The sequence below is a fragment of the Mesoplodon bidens genome (assembly GCF_964165515.1).
Source record: "Mesoplodon bidens genome assembly, chromosome: 13".
NCBI lineage: Eukaryota > Metazoa > Chordata > Mammalia > Artiodactyla > Ziphiidae > Mesoplodon > Mesoplodon bidens.
In genome coordinates this window covers 30,033,516-30,053,242 of record NC_138169.1, presented here as the reverse complement: position 1 = coordinate 30,053,242, position 19,727 = coordinate 30,033,516, and the positions used below count along the sequence as shown (strand labels likewise).

The 19,727-nt window shown below is 46.0% G+C and overlaps 1 protein-coding gene across 1 annotated transcript; it reads left to right on the top strand.

The window, feature by feature from the left end:
- Positions 1-5,500: 5,500 nt before the first annotated feature.
- NAPG (NSF attachment protein gamma) lies at positions 5,501-19,457 on the top strand. The gene is made up of 12 exons (XM_081251848.1): positions 5,501-5,660; positions 7,228-7,295; positions 9,185-9,269; positions 9,976-9,993; positions 10,655-10,685; positions 11,623-11,732; positions 11,842-11,908; positions 12,488-12,558; positions 13,656-13,734; positions 15,564-15,643; positions 16,100-16,229; positions 17,179-19,457. Exons 1-12 carry the CDS (start codon positions 5,605-5,607, stop codon positions 17,320-17,322), a joined length of 939 nt encoding a protein of 312 aa, XP_081107974.1. The 5' UTR covers positions 5,501-5,604; the 3' UTR covers positions 17,323-19,457.
- The last annotated feature ends 270 nt before the right edge of the window (positions 19,458-19,727 follow it).

The following is a 19,727-nucleotide window of genomic DNA, read 5'->3' as shown; positions in this document are numbered from 1 at the left end:
TTTTTCGTTTGGAAGATGCATGGTATTTTTTTAAATGTCATAGAAAAGAGTCAAGCGTTCTTAATATTTTAAGTTGTATTATTTCAAATTTCCTAATTGTCTTTTGCACAAAATATAACCATATATTTGCACAAAATATTCTCCTTGCAAGAGAATTAAATTATTATAATGTGAGGCTAAAGTTCTCTTTACAAATACATCTATGGGATATGGTTCTAAAAAGAGACCATTTGCAGGGTGGAAGTAGGTCATCTCCAAGCAGTACAACAAAATACAGAGTAGGACTCCTCCAAGCCAAGTCACTAGGCTGGTTTTATCTTTCATTCAAAGAGAACGAGCAACGCTTTACATCTTTTTCTCTGTCTTTCTTTTTTTTTAAACATCTTTATTGGAGTATAATTGCTTTACAATGGTGTGTTAGTTTCTGCTTTATAACAAAGTGAATCAGCTACACATATATCTCTGTCCTCTTAAAAGTGATGCTCATCAAGACGATTGTGTTGGTTCAAGTTCATGTGAAACACACGTGCTGTTGAACATCAATGCTGCAGACCTTTCCAGCTCTACTGCACTCGGAGCCCTTGGGCGGCACTGTTTAACTTGCCAACAAAATAGTGAAGGGCATCGCTCTTATGTGGAAAGTACAGTATGAAAGCAAAACCGAGCCTGACTGTAATCCAAAATCATCACCACTCTTGTTTGGATGCCTGGTGGCTATAAAAGTACATGCAGGTGGTGCCCCCTGGCGTTTTCAAGGGGAGCTGCAGGACGCAGAGCCCACCGGCCCCGGGCTCCGGAGCCCCAGCGCCACACGTGGGAAGAACAGCCACCTGGCAGCTCACTTCGGTCACACCTAATAAACTCTCAACCCCAACTTTTAAATTATTAGTGAAATATTAAATGAGTACCATACGTAGTAAAGTGCACTGTGATGTTTTTCTTTAAAAACATTTGGAAATCTATAATTGGTCCATGCACCTTAGCGGGGGTAATGTGTGAGTTGTTTATTAAACTACAGTTGACCCGTGAACAACACTGGTTTGAACTGTGTGGGTCCGCTTATATGCGGGTTTTTTAGTAAATATATTGGAAAATTTGGGGGGATTGTCAACAATTTGAAAAACTCACAGATGAACCACAAAGCTGAGAAATATCGAAAAAAATTAAAAGGTATGTCACAAATGCATAAGATATATGTAGATACTGGTCTCTCCTTACATAAGCATAAGGTGAGTGATATGTAATATAAAATCAATAACGTTCGTTTTCTAACTGTTTCATAACTTTACTTTCAAAGAATTACATTACTGTACAGTAGACCTCTCTCTTGTAATTGGAGAAACTGCCTATCAGCCTATCATCAACAGATAAATGTTTTTTAAAAAGTGTAACAATGTGTCCAATACTGTATTATGAATGTGCCATAATACTGTGCGCCATAAACTTTTTATATATCGATTCAGTCATGAGTATATAGGCCGGGCTACCAAGAAGCAACCGTATGGATGACACTAGGTGACCATAAAGCAATCATATTGCTGCTTCTTTGTTATCAATGCCTGAATCATTACACCTGTAAATAAATATGAATTTACTTTTCACATTATCTTTTTTTTTTTTTTTTTTTTGCGGTAGGCGGGCCTCTCACTGTTGTGGCCTCTCCCCTTGCAGAGCACAGGCTCCGGACGCACAGGCTCAGCGGCCATGGCTCACGGGCCCAGCCGCTCTGCGGCATGTGGGATCTTCCCAGACCGGGGCACGAACCCGTGTCCCCTGCATCGGCAGGCGGACTCTCAACCACTGCGCCACCAGGGAAGCCCTTTTCACATTATCTTTTAATCTTTGACGTCTAGTGTTGGTAATACATATAACATCTACAGTGTTTTGTATCACGAGACAATTCTGATGTCGGTACTGATGATTCATCTTGTGAACAGACCATGTAAAGTTATGATATCAATAAATACAGCACAGTACTGTAAGTGTATTTTCTCTTCCTTATGATTTTCTTAATAATACTTTCTTTTCTCTAGCTCACTTTACTGTAAGAATAGAATTTATAGTACATACAACATACAAAATATGTGTTAATCAACAGTTTATGTTACTGGTAACGCCTCCAGTCAAGAGTGAGTTATTAGTGGTTGAGTTTTGGGGGAGTCAAATGTTTCATGTGGATTTTTGACTCCCTGGGGGGGCTGGGATGCCTAACCACCACATTGTTCAAGGGTCTATTTTACTACAAAACAGAGAAGATTTTTCAGTCCATTACAGTGGCTCAAGTATAGACTTTGGAGTCAAATGGCTCTGGGCTCCCACCAGTTGGCTGTGAGGCGTCAGGCAAGTTTCTTAGCTTCTCTGAGCCTCCTCGGTGTCCTCACACGTGTTTGGGCAGCAAGCAGGATGAGTCGCTATCAACCAGCGTGGGTGAGGAGAAGCAGGTCTGGGGAGTACAGGGAGTTCACATTCCGAAAGGTTATGTGTGAGTCTTTAGACTTCTGAGCACACACTGCACCTCTCTGGAGAAGTCATTCTCTACATCAATCTCACAGAGACCTAGAGATGATTTTTTTATCACTAAGACTTTACCAACAATATATATATAGATCATAATAGCATCTATCATCTTCTCCCCAAAAAAGCCAAGGATAATTTTCTAAAATCCTATTACAAGGAGACGGACCCATCAAATTATAATAGGATTTGTTCTAAACGTTCCCTCGCAAGGTTGGGTTTTTTTTGTAGCTCAGAATATATTTTCCTAGAGAAATGATTTTATGACTCATGGTTAAACTCTTGGGCCAATCTCAGAAGTGTATCTCATCTATAAGGTAGCAGTATACTTGGAAAAAACAAAACCATAAACGATAACACTGCTAAGGTACTAGGAATTAAACAAAACACAACTTGATATAGGAGCTTCTGTGTTTCCCCAGTTATGATCTGTGGGCTGAAATAGCCAGAGTTCATCAACCAAACTCTTTCCCTAAGTGACAACAAAGACCCTTCATTTCACTGAACATCAGCGGAGGGAGGTGGGTCCAGGAATCTTGCTTCCAGGCATCAGACCAGACTGGGGTGGGGCAAGTTTGTGGCTGCAAGGAGTCTGGGGACCCTGAGAACTCTCCCAGATGGCAGCCCACCCCTGGAGAGCCATTTGGGGTAGCAAGCTCTATTTTAAGCCTCGTTCAGACTCTGATGGGAATCCCTTTACACAGTCCCAAAACAATGGAGCACGTAGGGATGTAAATTTTCACTGAGGACAAAGAAGGAATCTTTAGAATGAGAAGGAAGGATGGGCTGAATGGGGTCACTTGGGCAGCAGCCAGCCTGAGGAGGGGACAGTAAGTGTCTGGAGGGGCCTCGGAGAGCAGGTGAGCCTGGCCGGGAAGTAGGGGAGGAAGCAGGAGACGGGTTGAAGGCACAGAGACAACCTTGGCTTAGGTTCTGGTAGCAGCTGCTGTGATGTCACCAGTGCTTGAGTTAGGCCATCAGGTCTGGTTTGAAGAATTACACTTTTCGGTCTTTCCTCCCCAATGTAAATTCCCCCCACTGAATCTTACTGCAGGAAGGGAAGGGAAAGAAGGAAGTGGGGTACTGTGTCACCCTTTACTGTCCCTGTCTCCCTCCTCTTGCCCCCTTTCCTGTGACTGTGTGTTAGTAGGGCTCACTCAGTCCCTGGTCGAGGGTCTCTGAGAACCCAGAACCCTCAAACACCAGGGGGCTATCATGGCTTTTATTTCTTTTTCATTCTGTGTTGATGCTCAAATAAAACTAGGTTTAATATTTCTGTCCGCTCATAGATCACACATTCCACGAGGGCAGGCATTATGTCCTGATGGGGTTCAGAACACACTACCCCAAAATATGGAAGTTGGCATACTGAAGATATTAAGCTGAAGGAGTTTGAGAAACAGCCAGTGCAGGAAGGTCACTCTGATTTCTCCCTTTTCCCCCAAAGCAGCTCATGAGACCCTGTAGGGCTGGAGAACGTTCTCCTCGACCCTCGACCCTCTTAGCATCCCTGGCTGGGTCTGAACATGAAACAGACAATGACAGATTAACAGGAGAAAAGCATACAGATTCATTGAATAGACGTTTCAGGTGACATGGGAGTCCCATAAGGAGATGGGGACCAGAAGGCACATCTGGTTCCATGCTCACCACTGTGTCCTGCGTTGTGTAGGAACAGAGCCCGTTAAGAGTAGTTACAGGAAATACTCAATAAAGGAATGTGTGAACAAGGGCCAACGAGGAGGAGGCTACAGACTCTGAGTGTAAATCCCTTAGAAGAACTCTGCACCCTTTCACTTGGTTTTACAGGTTGACCACACTGGGTGGTTAGTTAAGTGTGATTTCACTTAAAGATGTAAGGTTTTCTGTTTCTGGACAAAGACATCAGAGACGGTCCTCCTGTACTTCCCCAGTCACCCCAGAGCGGTGGTGGACAGGCAGTCACGGCCACCACATTTCACAGCTCCTGTGTCCCCACCTCTTGAATCTGGACTTGCTTTGCGACTTGCTTTGACCAATAAGATGGGCAGAAGTGGAGTGGACTTGGTCCCGGGAGCCGAGGCCCAGCTTCCACTGGCCCCTCTAGGATTGCTGTGGCCAGAGGACAGGACGACGGGAGGCCTCCTGCCGGGGTGTGACTCTACCCAAGAGCCTAAAGGACGTGAGGATGGACAGGGAAGGGCCGAGGCCACTTCATCCAGACACCAGAGGAACCGCAGCACATCTGCAAAAGATGCAGGTAGATTGGGAGACAGGGTGGTGGGCCCGAAAGGAAGGTCTCTTCTAATTGCTATTTTTTATTAAACAGGAAGAGTTGGCAGTCAGGCGGGGAGGCAAGGAGATTGTGTTGGAGTTCTGAAGGGAAATGGGTGTGGACAGCCATCCCAGCGAGTGGGCGCGTTATCTGACCGGGAAAATGTACAGTCGCTCAGCAGCACAGAGGCCTCCTGGATGTGAGCATTAATTCGAGTAACGAGCCATGTCAGCAGCTGCTTTGTTTTCCTCCAGCCCCCTTCACCTGCTCTGAGCAGTTCCGGAGTCGGTGGAGAGCTGGGGTTTCCCCAAACAAGGAGAAAAGAGGCACAGAGAACCCGGGGTGTTTCGGGGACACGCAGGTGAGAAGCTAAAGTGATGGAGCACGGAACCCACGCTGGGTAAAGAGAGACGGGTGAATAGGGGCAGAGGGACGGGACAAGGCGGGAGTTCTGTTGAAGGTGAACAGTTATCGAATTATCGGAGCTAGGGCTCGGTCTGTCGCACTCCCTGCCGACCTGCCGGTGGTTAGAACAGCGCCTGACACATAGCAGATACTCAACAAACCGCGTTCCACTGGCGAATGGAATCGCGAAACCCCTTCACTACCCACCGCGCCTGCGCACTGAGCTACGCGTGCGACCAGCCAGGGCGCTCTGCGCCTGCGCACCATCTGTCTGCGCGGCGCCTGCGCGGCTCCTGGGCCGCTTCGCTGCACTAGGTTTGAGCCTTGCGGGCCCCGGTAGCGCGGCTGAGGCGTAGTACCGGCCTCCTCCTCGGCGTTCCCACGCCCATTCGGCGGGCTGTCGGCCTCCACGTCAGGGCCGCGCCGCGGAGATGGCGGCTCAGAAGATAAACGAGGGGCTGGAGCACCTGGCCAAAGCAGAGAAATAGTGAGTAAGAGGCCCAGCGCGGCCCTGGGTAGGCGCCTGGACCGGGCTCCTCCGAGGCCGGTCTGAGTCAGCACCGGGTGGGGGGTGCTGGGGCGGGGCGGGGCCTGGCGGGCTTGGTGGGGCCGCCGCGCCCCGGAAGCGCTGCCGTCGGACGTCGGAAGTCGTCTTGCCTCGGGCCGTGGGGGCGCCGCCGTGCTCGCGGCCACGGCACTCCGAGTCGACAGTCAGGATGCTGGTGCTTCCCAGCGCGTTGGGCGGCTTCCAGGCCCAACTATATTTTAAGATCTTTAGCTTTTTCCAGGTGTATGTAGCACATAAGACAATTGAGAGGTTGTATCTTGTTTTTGGTGGGATTTTTAAAAAATTATGTTAAGATACAGAATATAATGAGGGCTTTGGGGTAGAGGTGGTGGATTAGAATTTTGCTTTATTGCAGTACTCCCTCAATTGGTGGATTAGAGTAGACAGGTTGCAATTTAAGGATTTTATTTTTCCGAACAATAATGTTTTTGGTAAGCTTGAGAATTATTTACAAATTTGAATCTTATAACAGTATTACACAAACACAAATGTTAAATAAATTTAACTGGCAAAAAATTAAAAGGAACAAAATGAAGGGTGTACTTTTGCAGGCTCTGGGGCTTCCCTGTCTCTCAGTTCAGGTGCTCCCCTGATTCTTTGGAAGGTAACACTGTTATATGTAAGCAGGCTTTCACTAACTGAATTCAAATGTAGAATTTAAGATGGTGTTTATTTAGCGGTTCTTATGCACACCCAAGTTTGACAATGTGAAATTAGCATAACATTTTAAAAAGAGGTGTTTCAGAAAGGGCAAATTAGATAAGGACTCGGTTGATTGTCCTCTGGTGCGGCGTCTGAGATGCCGTGTGATCCTGGGATCCTGGAAAGCAGTTTGTCGTGCTTCCCCGTCATCTTCTCTGGTTGTCCTTCCTGTTCACTGGTGGCTAACTGCAGTCTTTTTTTGCTGATTCTCTGTGTCTCTCTGAGTGTTTGGCTCTGTAGTCTTTCTGGCCTCTCTCTCCAGTCTCCCTGCGGGTCTTCACGGGTGTGACAGGTGCTGATGACTCTGGTAACCTGCGGCCTCTCCTGAGCTGCAGTCTCACGAGTCCACCTGCTTATTGCTGTGCTTCAGCCCACCTCAAGCTTTAGTGCGTCTCAGGGCTTGTTACACCCTGGATTGCTGCTGCTGCCACTCCCGGGGTTCTGGTTCAGCAGGGCTGGGCTGGGGCTCAGCCCTTCATACATTTCTAGCGCACTTCTGGGTGATGCTGCTCATCTGGGGATCAGGCCTTGAGAACCTCCACTCCCCTTGGATGCTATACAGACATTTCAAAAGGGGAAAACCATGTCTCTGACAGTGGGAGGGAAAGTGGTGAGGTTGTTTGTAATTGTCAGTAAGTTTGGATGGAGGTGGGCGAGATGGGGACTGTGTACCTGATGGTCCCCCCCCTCCCTTTTTAATGACCTACAAGATCCTTATAAGCAGGGTTCTGACTTAGGAGTGTGGTTGGTAACTTCTGTTAAATGTGTCTCCCTTTCATTTTAGCCTGAAAACTGGTTTTTTAAAATGGAAGCCAGATTATGACAGTGCCGCTTCTGAGTATGGAAAAGCAGGTACGTGTGACTGTAGCCCTGTCCCTGCAGTGTGTAATCTTGAAGCAGGCTGGTAACTTCATCTCGGCATAGTTCTCACTCTTAATGCTTCCTATATAGTATTTGCATTGTTAAACCCTGCGCTTTTCCACTTCCTGTTTTCAGATGTCTTGAGTTCTGAGCTGTAGACCCAGCCGCCTCTCCCACTCCCACGAGTGCAGGTGGCACGGCGGGTGCCCCTGCAGGCTTTTAGCATCGTTTATATGTTCTTGAACTTCACTCAGTTCATACTACTTCTGGGAGTTTGGTCATATTTTTTACTACCTATTACTGAATAAAGATATTTCTCGTTGGCTTTTTAAAACCTTAGGCTTATCTTGCGCAGTTCTGCACACCGAGCGCGTTTGGCTCTTGCTCTTGATGACCCTCCCGTGGAGATGCACTGATACGTGTTCATGAAGAGTTAAGCTCATATGCATGTTTTATTGCCTTTATCTGCATATGAGATAAAAACAACCTGAAATTTGCAACAGAAAGGGAATTGATTAAAAATTTAGCATCTTAAGTTATGGAATGATAGTTTTCAGCATCTCCGTGATTATTTTGGATATAAAGCATAATATGATTTTGAAATACCCTGGACGCATTTTACTGTGTGTTTCAGCAGTAGCCCTGATCACATTTGTTAGCCTTGCATAGAAATCACCTAGGAAATGTGCTTTTGGCAAACTTTAGTTTTAGTATGTCACCAAGAAGAAAGAAGTCAGATAAATTGAAACTAATAGAAGTCAGATAAATTGAAACTAATCAGCATAATGTAGGATGTATTTTCTAGATAATAAAAGAAATGACAACAGAAATGACAACAAATTAATCTTTAGCGCTTTTATTTAAGTCCTGAGTAAGTTCTCTGTTGCATTATGGAAATTACTATACCTCATATTTAGAAGGAAAATTATTAGAAGTTCAAATTTTACATGGATTTTATGGACACCTTGTACAAGAACACTTTTGTAACTGGAGGGCACAACATTTTGCAAGTATCCTCCATGAGGGAAATTTAACACAGAGTTGTTATGTATGTATCTGTGACCATGAGCTGCTTTCAGAAATGAATATTTCAAGGCAGATTTTCCCATTAAAACATCTTTTGTTTATTTTCTTTAAGGGGTTATGCAAGATACATTTCATCAGTAAATTTTTCAAAGAGCAAAATGTAGAAATGCAGGGATGAAAATAGTTTGTCATTTGTTTATTTTCTACATTTTGTTAAATTAATTTTAAGAGTGTGTTTTTAACAAACAGTGTTTTCTTAAAGCAGTATCCTTTTCATTTATTTGTAAGCAACACTTTGTAAGTTTTCCAAAGTCTGTAAGATCATATTTAAAGATTGTGCCAAAAAGGAATATTTATTATAAAAATATTGAGTGTGTTTATTGGACTTCAGTTTCAGAATAATTTAAAAGATAGGGTAAGCCATAACTAAAGCACTGTTTCTGTTATTAAATGTGAAACTGGTGAGGTAAGGTGCTGTTTTAGTGACAGTGCCTGTAGTTTGGGTGTGTTGGTTTGACTGATGCCGTCTTAGTTTCCCAAAGCTTAGATGGTGGTGTTAGAAAGACTTGGGCTTGAGTGGAAGGAGCACTGATTTATTACCAATAGTGTACAATTAAGAAAAAAAAACCTTTTGAAAATACTTGTAAGTTATTGATAATCAAAAAAGTTGTAAGAAAATGGCTTAGAAAAAAGTAGTATTTATAGTTTTATGAAATTTCCTAAGTATTTGATTAAAATAAGTGTTAAGTTTATTTTCTGATACTTCACATGTCATGCACATTTTGGTAAGGATTCATTTGAGGTTTCTTTAAATGATGGAAATAGACAGTCTATATTTTTTTTCTCTCTTTCAGCTGTTGCTTTTAAAAATGCCAAACAGTTTGAACAAGCAAAAGACGCCTGCCTGAGAGAAGCTGTCGCCCATGAGAATAACAGGGCGTATCTTTTCAGCCTTTAGAGATTGTTATAAATTTGCTGCATGTGGAGTACAGTGCTATTAAATTAGAAGCCACTTAGAAAAATACTGCGTGTCTAAACTCTGAAAGTGCATTTATAGAGACTTGATCATAAAGTCCACACTGTTTTGCAGAGCTGCGTTTGAGAGTTTATTTCTGTTGTTTCTGGATTTGCTTGATGATGGTTTTACTTGGGATGAAGTGAGGGAGATATAGAGACAGGTGCTGATAAATGAAGAAGTGGCACGGGTATTAGAGACATGTTAACTGCTCTATAAATATTTTTAAAATGAAGCCTTCCTCCGGTATTTGAAATAAAATTTTTAAGTAGTTTAAAACAAATTTTCCTGAGGTATTTTATAATCTTATCAAGTAAAAAATGTTTATTTTACCTCACTTGCAGATTATGGATATAATAACCTTGCATTTTAGTAAAACTTCCAGTTAATGCATAATGGAAGTAGCTTAAAAATCGATGTGGTGTTTTGTCAGTGTTTTTGTGAATTATGTAGTTTTTAGGAGACAGCTACAGGTGATAAATTTTTCTTCTTTTCCTGATTTGTAGGGTTCATCTTTTCGAACAAACGGGCAGTGATTTAGTTAACCTTGTTTTTTAAATAGTAGATCTTTAGAAACTATTCATTTACTTTTTTTTTTTCCTTAATTTTGACTTTGTTACATCTATTCAGTCTTTTTCATGCTGCCAAGTAAGTAAAAATTCTCCGTGTGTTCATGTATTTGTAGATTATTATGTTTTAAATGTTGCTTTTTCTTAGGTCAGTAAATTTTTCCTAAGTTATAAATTCAGAACTAGTGAATTAATTTGTATTGATTTAAATAAAATAGTCATTTCCATTTGTTTCAGTCTTCACCTGAAACTTAAAAATGAAGTCACTCCTAAGATAATTCAGTGTTTAAGTTAAATCACCGTCATATTTTTAGGACCAGTTTGTTCAATAACCTATGAAAAAACAAGTTAGAATCTCTTTTTTTCTCTCTTTCTTAATAGTTAATGGTGCCTGTGGAGAGAAGCAGGAAGTTTTCTTTTGCTTTTGTGGAGAAAAACACTTACTTGTTTCAAAACTTGGATTTAGGTTTGTTAAGTACAATAGAAAGTCATTTAACCTTTACTTAACTTTGCATCTGCAAAGTGAAATCCCTTTACCTCAGATGTCTGTTGTTTCCAAGGCATTATTGCCCACGTAAATAAAAGGAAGAAAAATTATGTTGTGTTGTAATGAGAGCCTAAAGTAAGTGTGTGTTGTCTGAGCCAGTTTTAATTGATGGAGCTTCTCATGTCTGTGGTAGAAAGTTTCTCTTCCCGCATCTCATCAAGGTCTCATCCGAGAACTTATATTCTCTCTGCAGAGCTTATGAACAAGCCGGCATGATGCTGAAGGTCAGTACCGTTCTGTCACAGCTGCTCCGTAAATGAGTTATAGTTTGAAGTCCCCATAAGAACAAGACCAGCAAGTTTTGTATCCTAAAGAATTTGTCAACTTAGTGAAGGACAGATTTGAAAACAACCTGTGTGAGGTCAGCAAGGAGATACAGTATACCAGCCCTAAATAGATAATACCTGTAATCTTTACATCTAGCTTTTACATGATTTTTCTTCAGTTTTTAAAGAAAGTTTTGAATGGGAGATATTAGACATAGGAGCACGTGATGCTGAGACTTGGAGTTTACTAATGAGATACGTGGGGTCACTCTGTTGATGGCACTTAGAGTAAGAGGGCTGCAAGCGCAGGTGAACCCAGGGCTTGCTGAGATGGAGGAGGCTGGCCTGGGCGTGCAGGGAGTGGGGAGAAACACGCCCCAGGAGGAGGCTCGCCAGGGCCATGTGGGGCGCAAGCCTGTGGATGCCGTAGCCTATGACATGTTTAAAATACAAAGCCACAGAACAGACCTCCTGTGGAAGTATCTGATTTGAAGATATGGAGGGTTGAAGCAAGCCATCCTCGGAAATGACACACAGCCCTTGGGCTGCCAGTTTGCAGCCTTTGGCACAGGCCTTGTATGTAGTAGCAGCTCATAAGTATTCCAGGAATTGTAAATGATTAGAAAACCGTGAAGAGCAAGTGTTTTGGTTTCTACTATGTGTGTAGTTTCCCTGAAACTCTGTGAAGGGATGAACTCTGCAGAAATCAACTGATGTGTTTTTGGTTTAGCTAACTGAAGCTTGATGGAGAGAGTGACCATGTGAACACATTTCATTTTCAATATGTTTATTATTGTATTATGTTTTGGGTCCTTTGCTTTCTTGAATTTCAGATTGTTAACTCTGTATTTAAGTTGATGCACTTACTGGTCCATGCCGTATCGTTTGCCTAAAGGAGATGCAAAAACTCCCGGAGGCTGTTCAGCTGATTGAGAAAGCCAGCATGATGTACCTGGAGAACGGCACCCCGGACACAGCAGCCATGGCCTTGGAGCGGGCCGGAAAGTGAGTGTGTGGACACAGGTCTCTGAGTGGAAGTCTTTGTTTTAATAAAGTCCTTCAAAAAACAAGTTTTCTATTTCTCATGTAAGTCAGATTTTCTTGTCTTATTTAGGCTTATAGAAAACGTGGATCCAGAAAAGGCTGTGCAGTTATATCAGCAGACAGCTAATGTGTTTGAAGTAAGTTTGAATTTTTTTTTCCTTTGAGTATACAGAATTTTATGTTCATGATATATAGGAAAACAGAGAAATGCAGTGGCTACTTTGAAAACTCTTCTGTGCTCACAGCTGAACTCTTGTTTTCTTCTGTTAGTGGGGAGATGGCTTAGCAGCTTTGGAGGAATTCCCACCCCCACCCCACCCCCCGATCCAGTGCTATTACCTTTTTTTTTTTTTTAAGATTTATTTATTACTTATTTTTGGCTGCATCGGGTCTTAGTTGTGTGCGGGATCTTTCGTGGCAACGTGGGCTCTTCGTTGTGGCATGTGGGCTTTCTCTCTCTCATTGTGGCATGCAGTCTCCAGGGTGCGTGGGCTCTGTAGTTGTGGCCTGTGGGCTTAGTTGCTCCACAGCTTGTGGGATCTTAGTTCCCTGACCAGGGTTCGAACCCACGTCCCCTGCATTGTAAGGCGGATTCTTTACCACTGGACCACCAGGGAAGTCCCCAGTGCCATTACTTTTTTATCAGAAATTGTTAGGAGAAGAAAAAGATTCCTACATTAAAGCAGCCAACACTCTCTTCTCTTGGATTCCTGCAGAATGAAGAACGCTTACGACAGGCAGTTGAATTGCTAGGAAAGGCCTCCAGGCTGCTGGTGCGAGGGCGCAGGTACGTGTCATAGAGCTGTGCTCCTGTGTCCCTGTGCCCTTCTGGCCACAGGGACAGGCTTGTTAATCTTTTTGGTGTAACCATGGGCACACCAGGCTACAAGACAGCAGCATGTTGGATTAAATATTGAAAGATCTGCCGCTTCTCTAAAGTGTCATCCCAAAATGTATCGTGCGTTGTGGTCTTGTTGGCTAAGACCTGACTCGGCAACTTAGGAGGGAGCAGTTGTCTTGTTCTGTTGTCTGGATGGGTGGTGATGCCTCTCAAGGACAAGTATCTGTATGAGCTAAGTGACAAGATGCCCTAGGTGCTCACCCAGGAAAGTTGACAGGTTCTTGACAGCCAAATAACGTCATTAGACAGGGTACTAATTTTTTCTCCTTCACACTTGGGACCTATGGCACAAATAGCCGGACCCCAGAAACCTAGAATCCTATGGATTTTCCTTTTGTGTTTTACTTCAATTTAAGCTTAGTAAACAATCTCCCTTATTAATAAAATTCTGCAAAGGAAAATATGTGAGAGTAGATGGAAGAAGACTGTTGAGGGTCAAAGTGGCGAGAAGGACTTTTGCCCGCCTCTCCCTGTCTGCTCTCCCCTGCTGCGCGTTCTGGCCCCAGGAGCTGTTGGGGCTCATGAAGCCCGCGGTGGGCGTGTGAGGGCCCGGTGGGGGTCCTGGTTCCGGGGAGCCAGTGCTCTTGGGGCATCTGCACGGCCTTTCAGTGAGGGAAAGGGATCCACGGTGATTGAGTCAGGGCTGGGCTCCGGCACTTCTCACAGACGTTCACAAGGCTGTTTTTTGGACTTGATGGGTGCTCATTAATGGATGGTCCTTACCAGACCTAAAACTCCGCATATGAAGCGGCCTGTCCTTGAGTTCTTTCACTCTGTCTGCCTGGTGTCTAGAAGGGCGAGTCTGACATTTAGAAGGCAAGCCGGGTGAGCAGAGCTTACGGAAACACGGGTTATGGAGCAGTTGTTACAGTGCCTGATGTGATCTTTATTTCTGTAAAACCTGTAACGTCAAGTACATTATAGGACCTCTGCTGTGGATCACTTAGACCTGCCTTGTTCTGCATTTCTTGTTTTGTCTTTAGGTTTGATGAGGCGGCACTCTCTATTCAGAAAGAAAAAAATATTTATAAGGAAATTGAGAATTATCCAACTTGTTATAAGGTATGCTTTGAAAGTGCTTATATTTGGCTTTTCCTTAGATCATTTTTCATATTGGTGTAACTGTACCTAAGACCGGGTTCCCTGAATGTTTGTTTATTTTTAAAATAATACCTTATGGGTCTCTATTTTTGGCCAGGATGGAGTAAGCCCACTATCACCTCTCTCCTGATCCCAGCTAACACTGCTGGGCAAAACAGAAGGCTGTGCCCCTCGGACCCTGAAAAGTGAGCAGCCAAGAGGGCTGGAGGAGGGCAGGGAGCACAGGGCGGCTTTCCTCCCCAAGGGCCCCCCGCCCCATCTTTCCAACCAGAGGGGCTGAGAGGAGAGGCCCACGTCTCCTGCTCCTTCTCCCTCGGCTCCTCTGCAGCTGAGCCCTAGTCGTGGAGTTGCAGGTGGGACGGTGGTGCAGGCGGATGAAACACCGTCTGCCCAGCCGGAGGAGCTGGGAAGATGGGCTCAGAGAGCCAGGAGAAGAGCCCAGAGAGGAGGGCTGGAAGTGGGCCCTCCCCGCCCCAACCCAGTACGCATGTGTGCACGTGTGTGTGTGGCTGTGAGTGTGTGGGGGGCACTCCAGCTGCGTGTGCAGGGCACACCCAGAGCAGCGGAGCAGGTGGCTGAACTAAGACTAGAGCCACTGCCCAGAATGCAGACAGAACATGCAACCTGAGCCCGAGATCGTGGGAGGGTCCTGCAGTGTCCAGGGGACAGTCCCAAGTGACTCAACATAGAACGAGTCAGTAAAGTGTGACCGTTGTCAGGAGGAAGGACCACAGAGGTGACCCAGATGTTGGAGTCACCAGGTCAGGACCAGGAAGCAGCTGTGACAGCTGCTCCGTGTGGCAGAGGTGAACATGGGTGAAATAATGGACAAAAGGACTGATTTTTATTTTTTTAATAGAAACTATAAATGAACTAAATGAGAGTTTTGGAACTGAAAAAGCAGTGTCTGAAATAAAATACCGGATGGGCTTAATCTGAAAACGGAGATGACAAAAGATCAATAAAAGTAATCTGAAAAAATAGATATAAAAAAGATTGAAGGGGCTTCCCTGGTGGGGCAGTGGTTGAGAGTCCGCCTGCCGATGCAGGGGACACGGGTTCGTGCCCCGGTTTGGGAGGATCCCATGTGCCGCGGAGCGGCTGGGCCCGTGAGCCATGGCCGCTGAGCCTGTGCGTCCGGAGGCTGTGCTCCACAACGGGGGAGGCCACAACAGTGAGAGGCCCGCGTAACGCAAAAAAAAAAAAAAAAAAAAAAAAGATTGAAAAATGCTTTGTGAAGAGCTGTTTTGCCAATAAGATCTTATCAGTTGTGTCTGTGGTCTCAGTCCTTTTGTTGGCTTATAAATAGTGTCTATTTCTGTTACATGAAGTTTCCATTCATTTATCTTTTCTTCGTGTCTCTTGAAGAATTCCAAAGTAGAATTGCAGAGTTATGCCCCCTGCTTCTTGTTCCCTTTTCAAGTTGAAACCTCTGTAGGCATTTAGAAGAAATTTTCTGTAAATTGTGGAGTGGCTGTGTTCTGGGGCTTTGTTTCTCCAAGTGTGGCCGTCAGACTGGCGGGACCACGACCACCTGGGAGCCAGTGAGGAGCAGTGGACTCTCAGGCTTCCCCGCCACCAGCTCCACCGTCTCCAGCAAGGCCCCCGGGTGGGGTGTGCGCATTGGAGTTTGAGGTGTGCTGTTCTGGGGTGTTCTCCCCGCAGTGTCCTGTGGAGGTGGCTGCAGAATTCACGAGTCTCTCCAGGTGCAAACTGAGCCAAATTCCAGGTGTCAGGAAATTGACTTCTGCAGGGATATGATCTTGGCCTAATCACCTCTTTTGTTTCAGAAAACAATTGCCCAAGTCTTAGTGCATCTGCACAGAAACGACTATGTGGCCGCAGAGCGCTGCGTCCGGGAGAGCTACAGGTAAGACCCGCCAGTGCACGGCTGCTTCTCCGCCCCAGCTTACTGCCTAGATAGGCAGTCCTGGCTGTGGAACGGGGTTGTTTTCTGTTTTTTTGTTTTTAATAAAGTTCAGAGCAATATGAGTGCATGGCTAGCATTTCAGCTTCTGCAGCAGGATTTTTATGAGTTGTGTTCTTTCCTGTGTTTTTCTCCTGGGGGCTTCCGTGGAAGTGAGTGACTTGAGTGATTTTGTGATATTTGCCGTCTAAGAAAAAAATAACAAGAGAAAGAAAAGTCTTCAGGTTGTATGTTACAGGAAGGTCAGGCTATAAGGAGTTTTCTACTTGGCGACGTTTAAACCGAGCAGCCTGAGGCTGGGCACCCTGGCTCCGGGGCCCGGGGTTCTCTGCTGTTGGCCGTCCGGTGTGGGTGGGTGCGCCGGGGGCCGGGTGCAGACGTGCCGTGTGCTCCCCGCAGCATCCCTGGCTTCAATGGCAGTGAGGACTGCACCGCCCTGGAGCAGCTGCTCGAGGGCTACGACCAGCAGGACCAGGACCAGGTGGCCGAGGTCTGCAACTCGCCCCTTTTCAAGTACATGGACAACGACGTGAGTGCCTCCTCTCGGCCCTCCTTCCCTCTCCTGTGGGCTCGTAAGATTTCTCCCTCTGCTGTTTGCCTGGAGCTGCTGCTCAGAGAGGAGGCTCACGACGGGTGTTCGTTGCCTGGCTGGCCGGCTGCCCGGGGGTTTGCCGTGGGCGACGCCCGCTCCTCTGTCTGCTGGCCTCCCTCCAGGGTGCTGGGTTGAGTGAGTTTCTCTCAGGCTCACGGTCTCAGGGCCCATGGTGCGTGGCCTTTGTGGGTCGGCAGGCCTGTTGGAATCCCACTTCTGAGAGCACCCGCTGTGTGGTGCAGGGTGGTGGCTGACGGTCTGAAGCTCAGTTAACTCCTCTGTAAACGTGGGGCAGCTGGTCCCCGTCTTGATGCCTGTGGTGAGAAGTGGATGAGTCGGGTGAGGGGCCCATCCCCCCACAGTGGGACGCCAGCTGTGACCCAGGCTTCTCTTCTTCCCAGTTTCCCTGTTCAGTAGATTCATGAGCGCCTGCTCATTGGATTTGGTCTGGCGGGTTTAGTCTTGTGATGGTATTAGATCAGTGTAAGACCTTGGTAGTTTTTTTTTTTTTAATAAAATGATGTACTTAGAGGAACCAGTGTTTTTCTAGGTAAATTCTGGCATCAGCTTTTGTAAGTTTGTGTTTTCAACACTGACTCAGCAGATGGTTATTTGGTAAGGACCAGAAGTGTCCCTCAGCTCGTGTGTCCGGTTATCTGATTCCTAAGTGTGCCGTAGAATTGAGGTTTTCCTCGTCGTGCCCCTGCCCCGCCCTGGTCACAAGCCCTGATGGTTGAGCAGCGCTGGGTTTTGTGGTGGTCTTTCCGTCTGAGTGGTATCCGGGGTTTTAGGGGGCAGAGAGCAGGCTCATCTCACAGGTGACTCCGGGGAGGCGTCGCGGGTCAGGCCTGAGTGTCCAGTCTGAGCAGTGCTTTGTCATTGACAGTATGCGAAGCTGGGCCTGAGCCTGCTTGTCCCAGGAGGGGGAGTCAAGAAGAAGGTGGCGGCCCCCCCGCAGGCCACGCCCGAAGGCCACGCCGCCCCCGCTGCTGAGGACGAGGAGGACGAGTATGCAGGGGGGCTCTGCTAGGCGCTCGTCCCCTCACAGACCCCACACGGCCTGGACGTCGCCTCACGGCCCGGGGGGCGGCCAGACCTCACGCCATCCTGGCTCTGATGCTGGTAAAGACAAAGTCTTAGCTCCCGTTTCCTGGACCACCCGTCCTGCCCACTGCCTGTGAAGCATTTTTTTCTTTCCATGATAAGAGCTCTTCTCAGACACCAGCAGGCATTAACAGAGAAATGTACTGTCACATTTTAGGACAGTTGACTTTAAAATAGGCAAACCAAATTCTAGACAGATCTGTTCTACACAAAGATAATAGGCATAGATAGTCTTAGATAGCCTTTTCTCTTGGGCTCTTGTAATTTATTGTTAGAGAAGGGTTTTTTGCATTTTATTTAATAGTTGCTGTTAAAAGTGATGTTTCCTGGTTAAACAAAATAGTATTTTAAACATTTGTTCTGCCTTCAGAAGGAAATTTATCTCCCATGATAATCAGAGACATTTAAATTGTTCAATCTTCAGAGGCGAGATTGGGACAGGAAGCTGTTTTGAGCCTTATGGTGTTACTTATCTCAATACAAGATGCATCTAAAGTCTCATGTGTAAGTTTGAACATTTTGAAGGGTGGCACATTACAGTGATTCTGGAAATGTCCTCAGTTGTCTCTGGAATATGGGTATTTTTCCACCTGAAACACATAGTGACAGTCTCTGAACCCACCAGGTTGTTGACCAACTGGGACTAATGAGGACCTTTGTCCTGAGGTCGCACAGTGTGGTGGTTTCCAGCAGGCTGGGGTGCATACGTGGCTTCCCTCTGCGTCGTCCAGGGCTGTGACAGGACAGCAGCTTGACTCGGGAGGTGCTGTCTGTAAACCTCCTGCGTGTAGCTGAAACGGGGGCGCTGAGTTCCAAGGGCTGGGCTGCTGCTGTCTAGTGCTTCCTGGGTCTTTGCTGACGGGTCATTTTCGAGGTGTTCCTCTGCCTGTGCTCGGAGCCGTCTCCCTGTCCCCTGATTGGAAAGAGGCCCAGATACCGCAGTGCGCTCTGCAGGAGACACTGCCAGCCTGGCTTCCCGGGCTCGGATCTGCTGGCCTCACTGGGACCCTGAGGCGGGTCATCATGAGTGGTCGCAGCCACGCTGGGCTCTGTGGCGGGTTTGGGGAACGTCCTTGCGGGGCCCGTGTGCCGGGGTGATTGGGCAGTGGGATGGACTCTGTCGGAGGTCTGGTGCAGAACACTAATCCACGCAATCTCTCCAGTCCCCCTGTTGCCTGCGTGGCTCTGCGGGCTGCAGCGCACTTCCAGTCACTGTTTGGAGACACTGAGTGGTGGTCTCAGTAAAGCCATGTTTAGGCGCTTGTGGTTAATGACGTGTTGATAGTTCTGAGGCCCCGTCCTCCTGCTGTGCCCTCCAGATCCAGTCACACTTCAGGAGTCTTACGCTGATGTGCATTTGAGCTGCTTAACAATGCCTATCAACAGATTTGGCAACACTTAAAAGGTATTTTAGACCATTTCCTGTAGACCATATTATCCATTACAGCTTTGGAAAAAAGCTTTTACTTCTCTTTTCTTACATATTAAACAAAAATGAGGACGAGTCGAAGGGTTCTGTAGCAGCCGTGGGACTGGGCCTCACAGCACAGGAGGCTTGAGCTGGGGCGTCCTCCACACCAGCCCCTTCCCGGCCTTCACGTCAGAACTCGTGTGCGGGGCATGTGGCTGTTCTCTGACATCACGGCTGTTCTGCGTGATGTCTAGTGAGGAGCATCTCATTTTCCCCTCAGGAGCCTTTATCCTGAGGGGACACTCAGAAGTGGGGAACTGGTGTTCACAGCAGGAAGAGGTGTCTCCAGAGCTCGTGTCATCTCTTTACCAAAGTGGGTGTCTGTCTGCATGAGCGTGCTCAGGATCCAACCATCAGTGTTCTGTTGTGTTGTAAGTGAATCAGTCTACAAAGTCTAGTTAATATATCGAATTTATTTGTACATATGCAGAGTGTGGTATTTGTGTATGGAAACTGTGCTTTATTCCTCTTTTTTCCAGCTCTAATGAATAATATTAAATGTGATATGGAAATGCAGATTATTGCTTCTATAGGAATATAATTATGAAAATAAAATCTGAAACTCTGTAAGTATAATCATTCTTTTTATTATTATTCATTTTGCTTGGCTTATTTCCCTTTTTTTCCAAAGACACATCCTCAGCTATTTACATGATCCCAGCTCTGCTGGACAAGAACAATATTTCGTCTGTTCTTGTAAGTTGTGCCTTATGCTGGGAGTCGGTTAAGTCCCTCTGGGGGTTACTTCAAACGCTTGGAGCTTTTTAAGGTGCCAGTCATCCAGCTACTGTCACGCTGTGCTCTCTGGCCTTGGTGAGGTGGGAGACTTCAGTACACCTTCCGAGAGAATAATTCTTTCA

Coding starts and splice junctions, on each gene's coding strand:
- NAPG (XM_081251848.1), top strand. CDS start 5,605: ATGGCGGCTCAGAAGATAAACGAGGGGCTGGAGCACCTGGCCAAAGCA. Junction 11,733..11,841: donor GCCTTGGAGCGGGCCGGAAA/GTGAGTGTGTGG, acceptor TGTCTTATTTAG/GCTTATAGAAAACGTGGATC. Junction 15,644..16,099: donor TGCGTCCGGGAGAGCTACAG/GTAAGACCCGCC, acceptor TGCTCCCCGCAG/CATCCCTGGCTTCAATGGCA.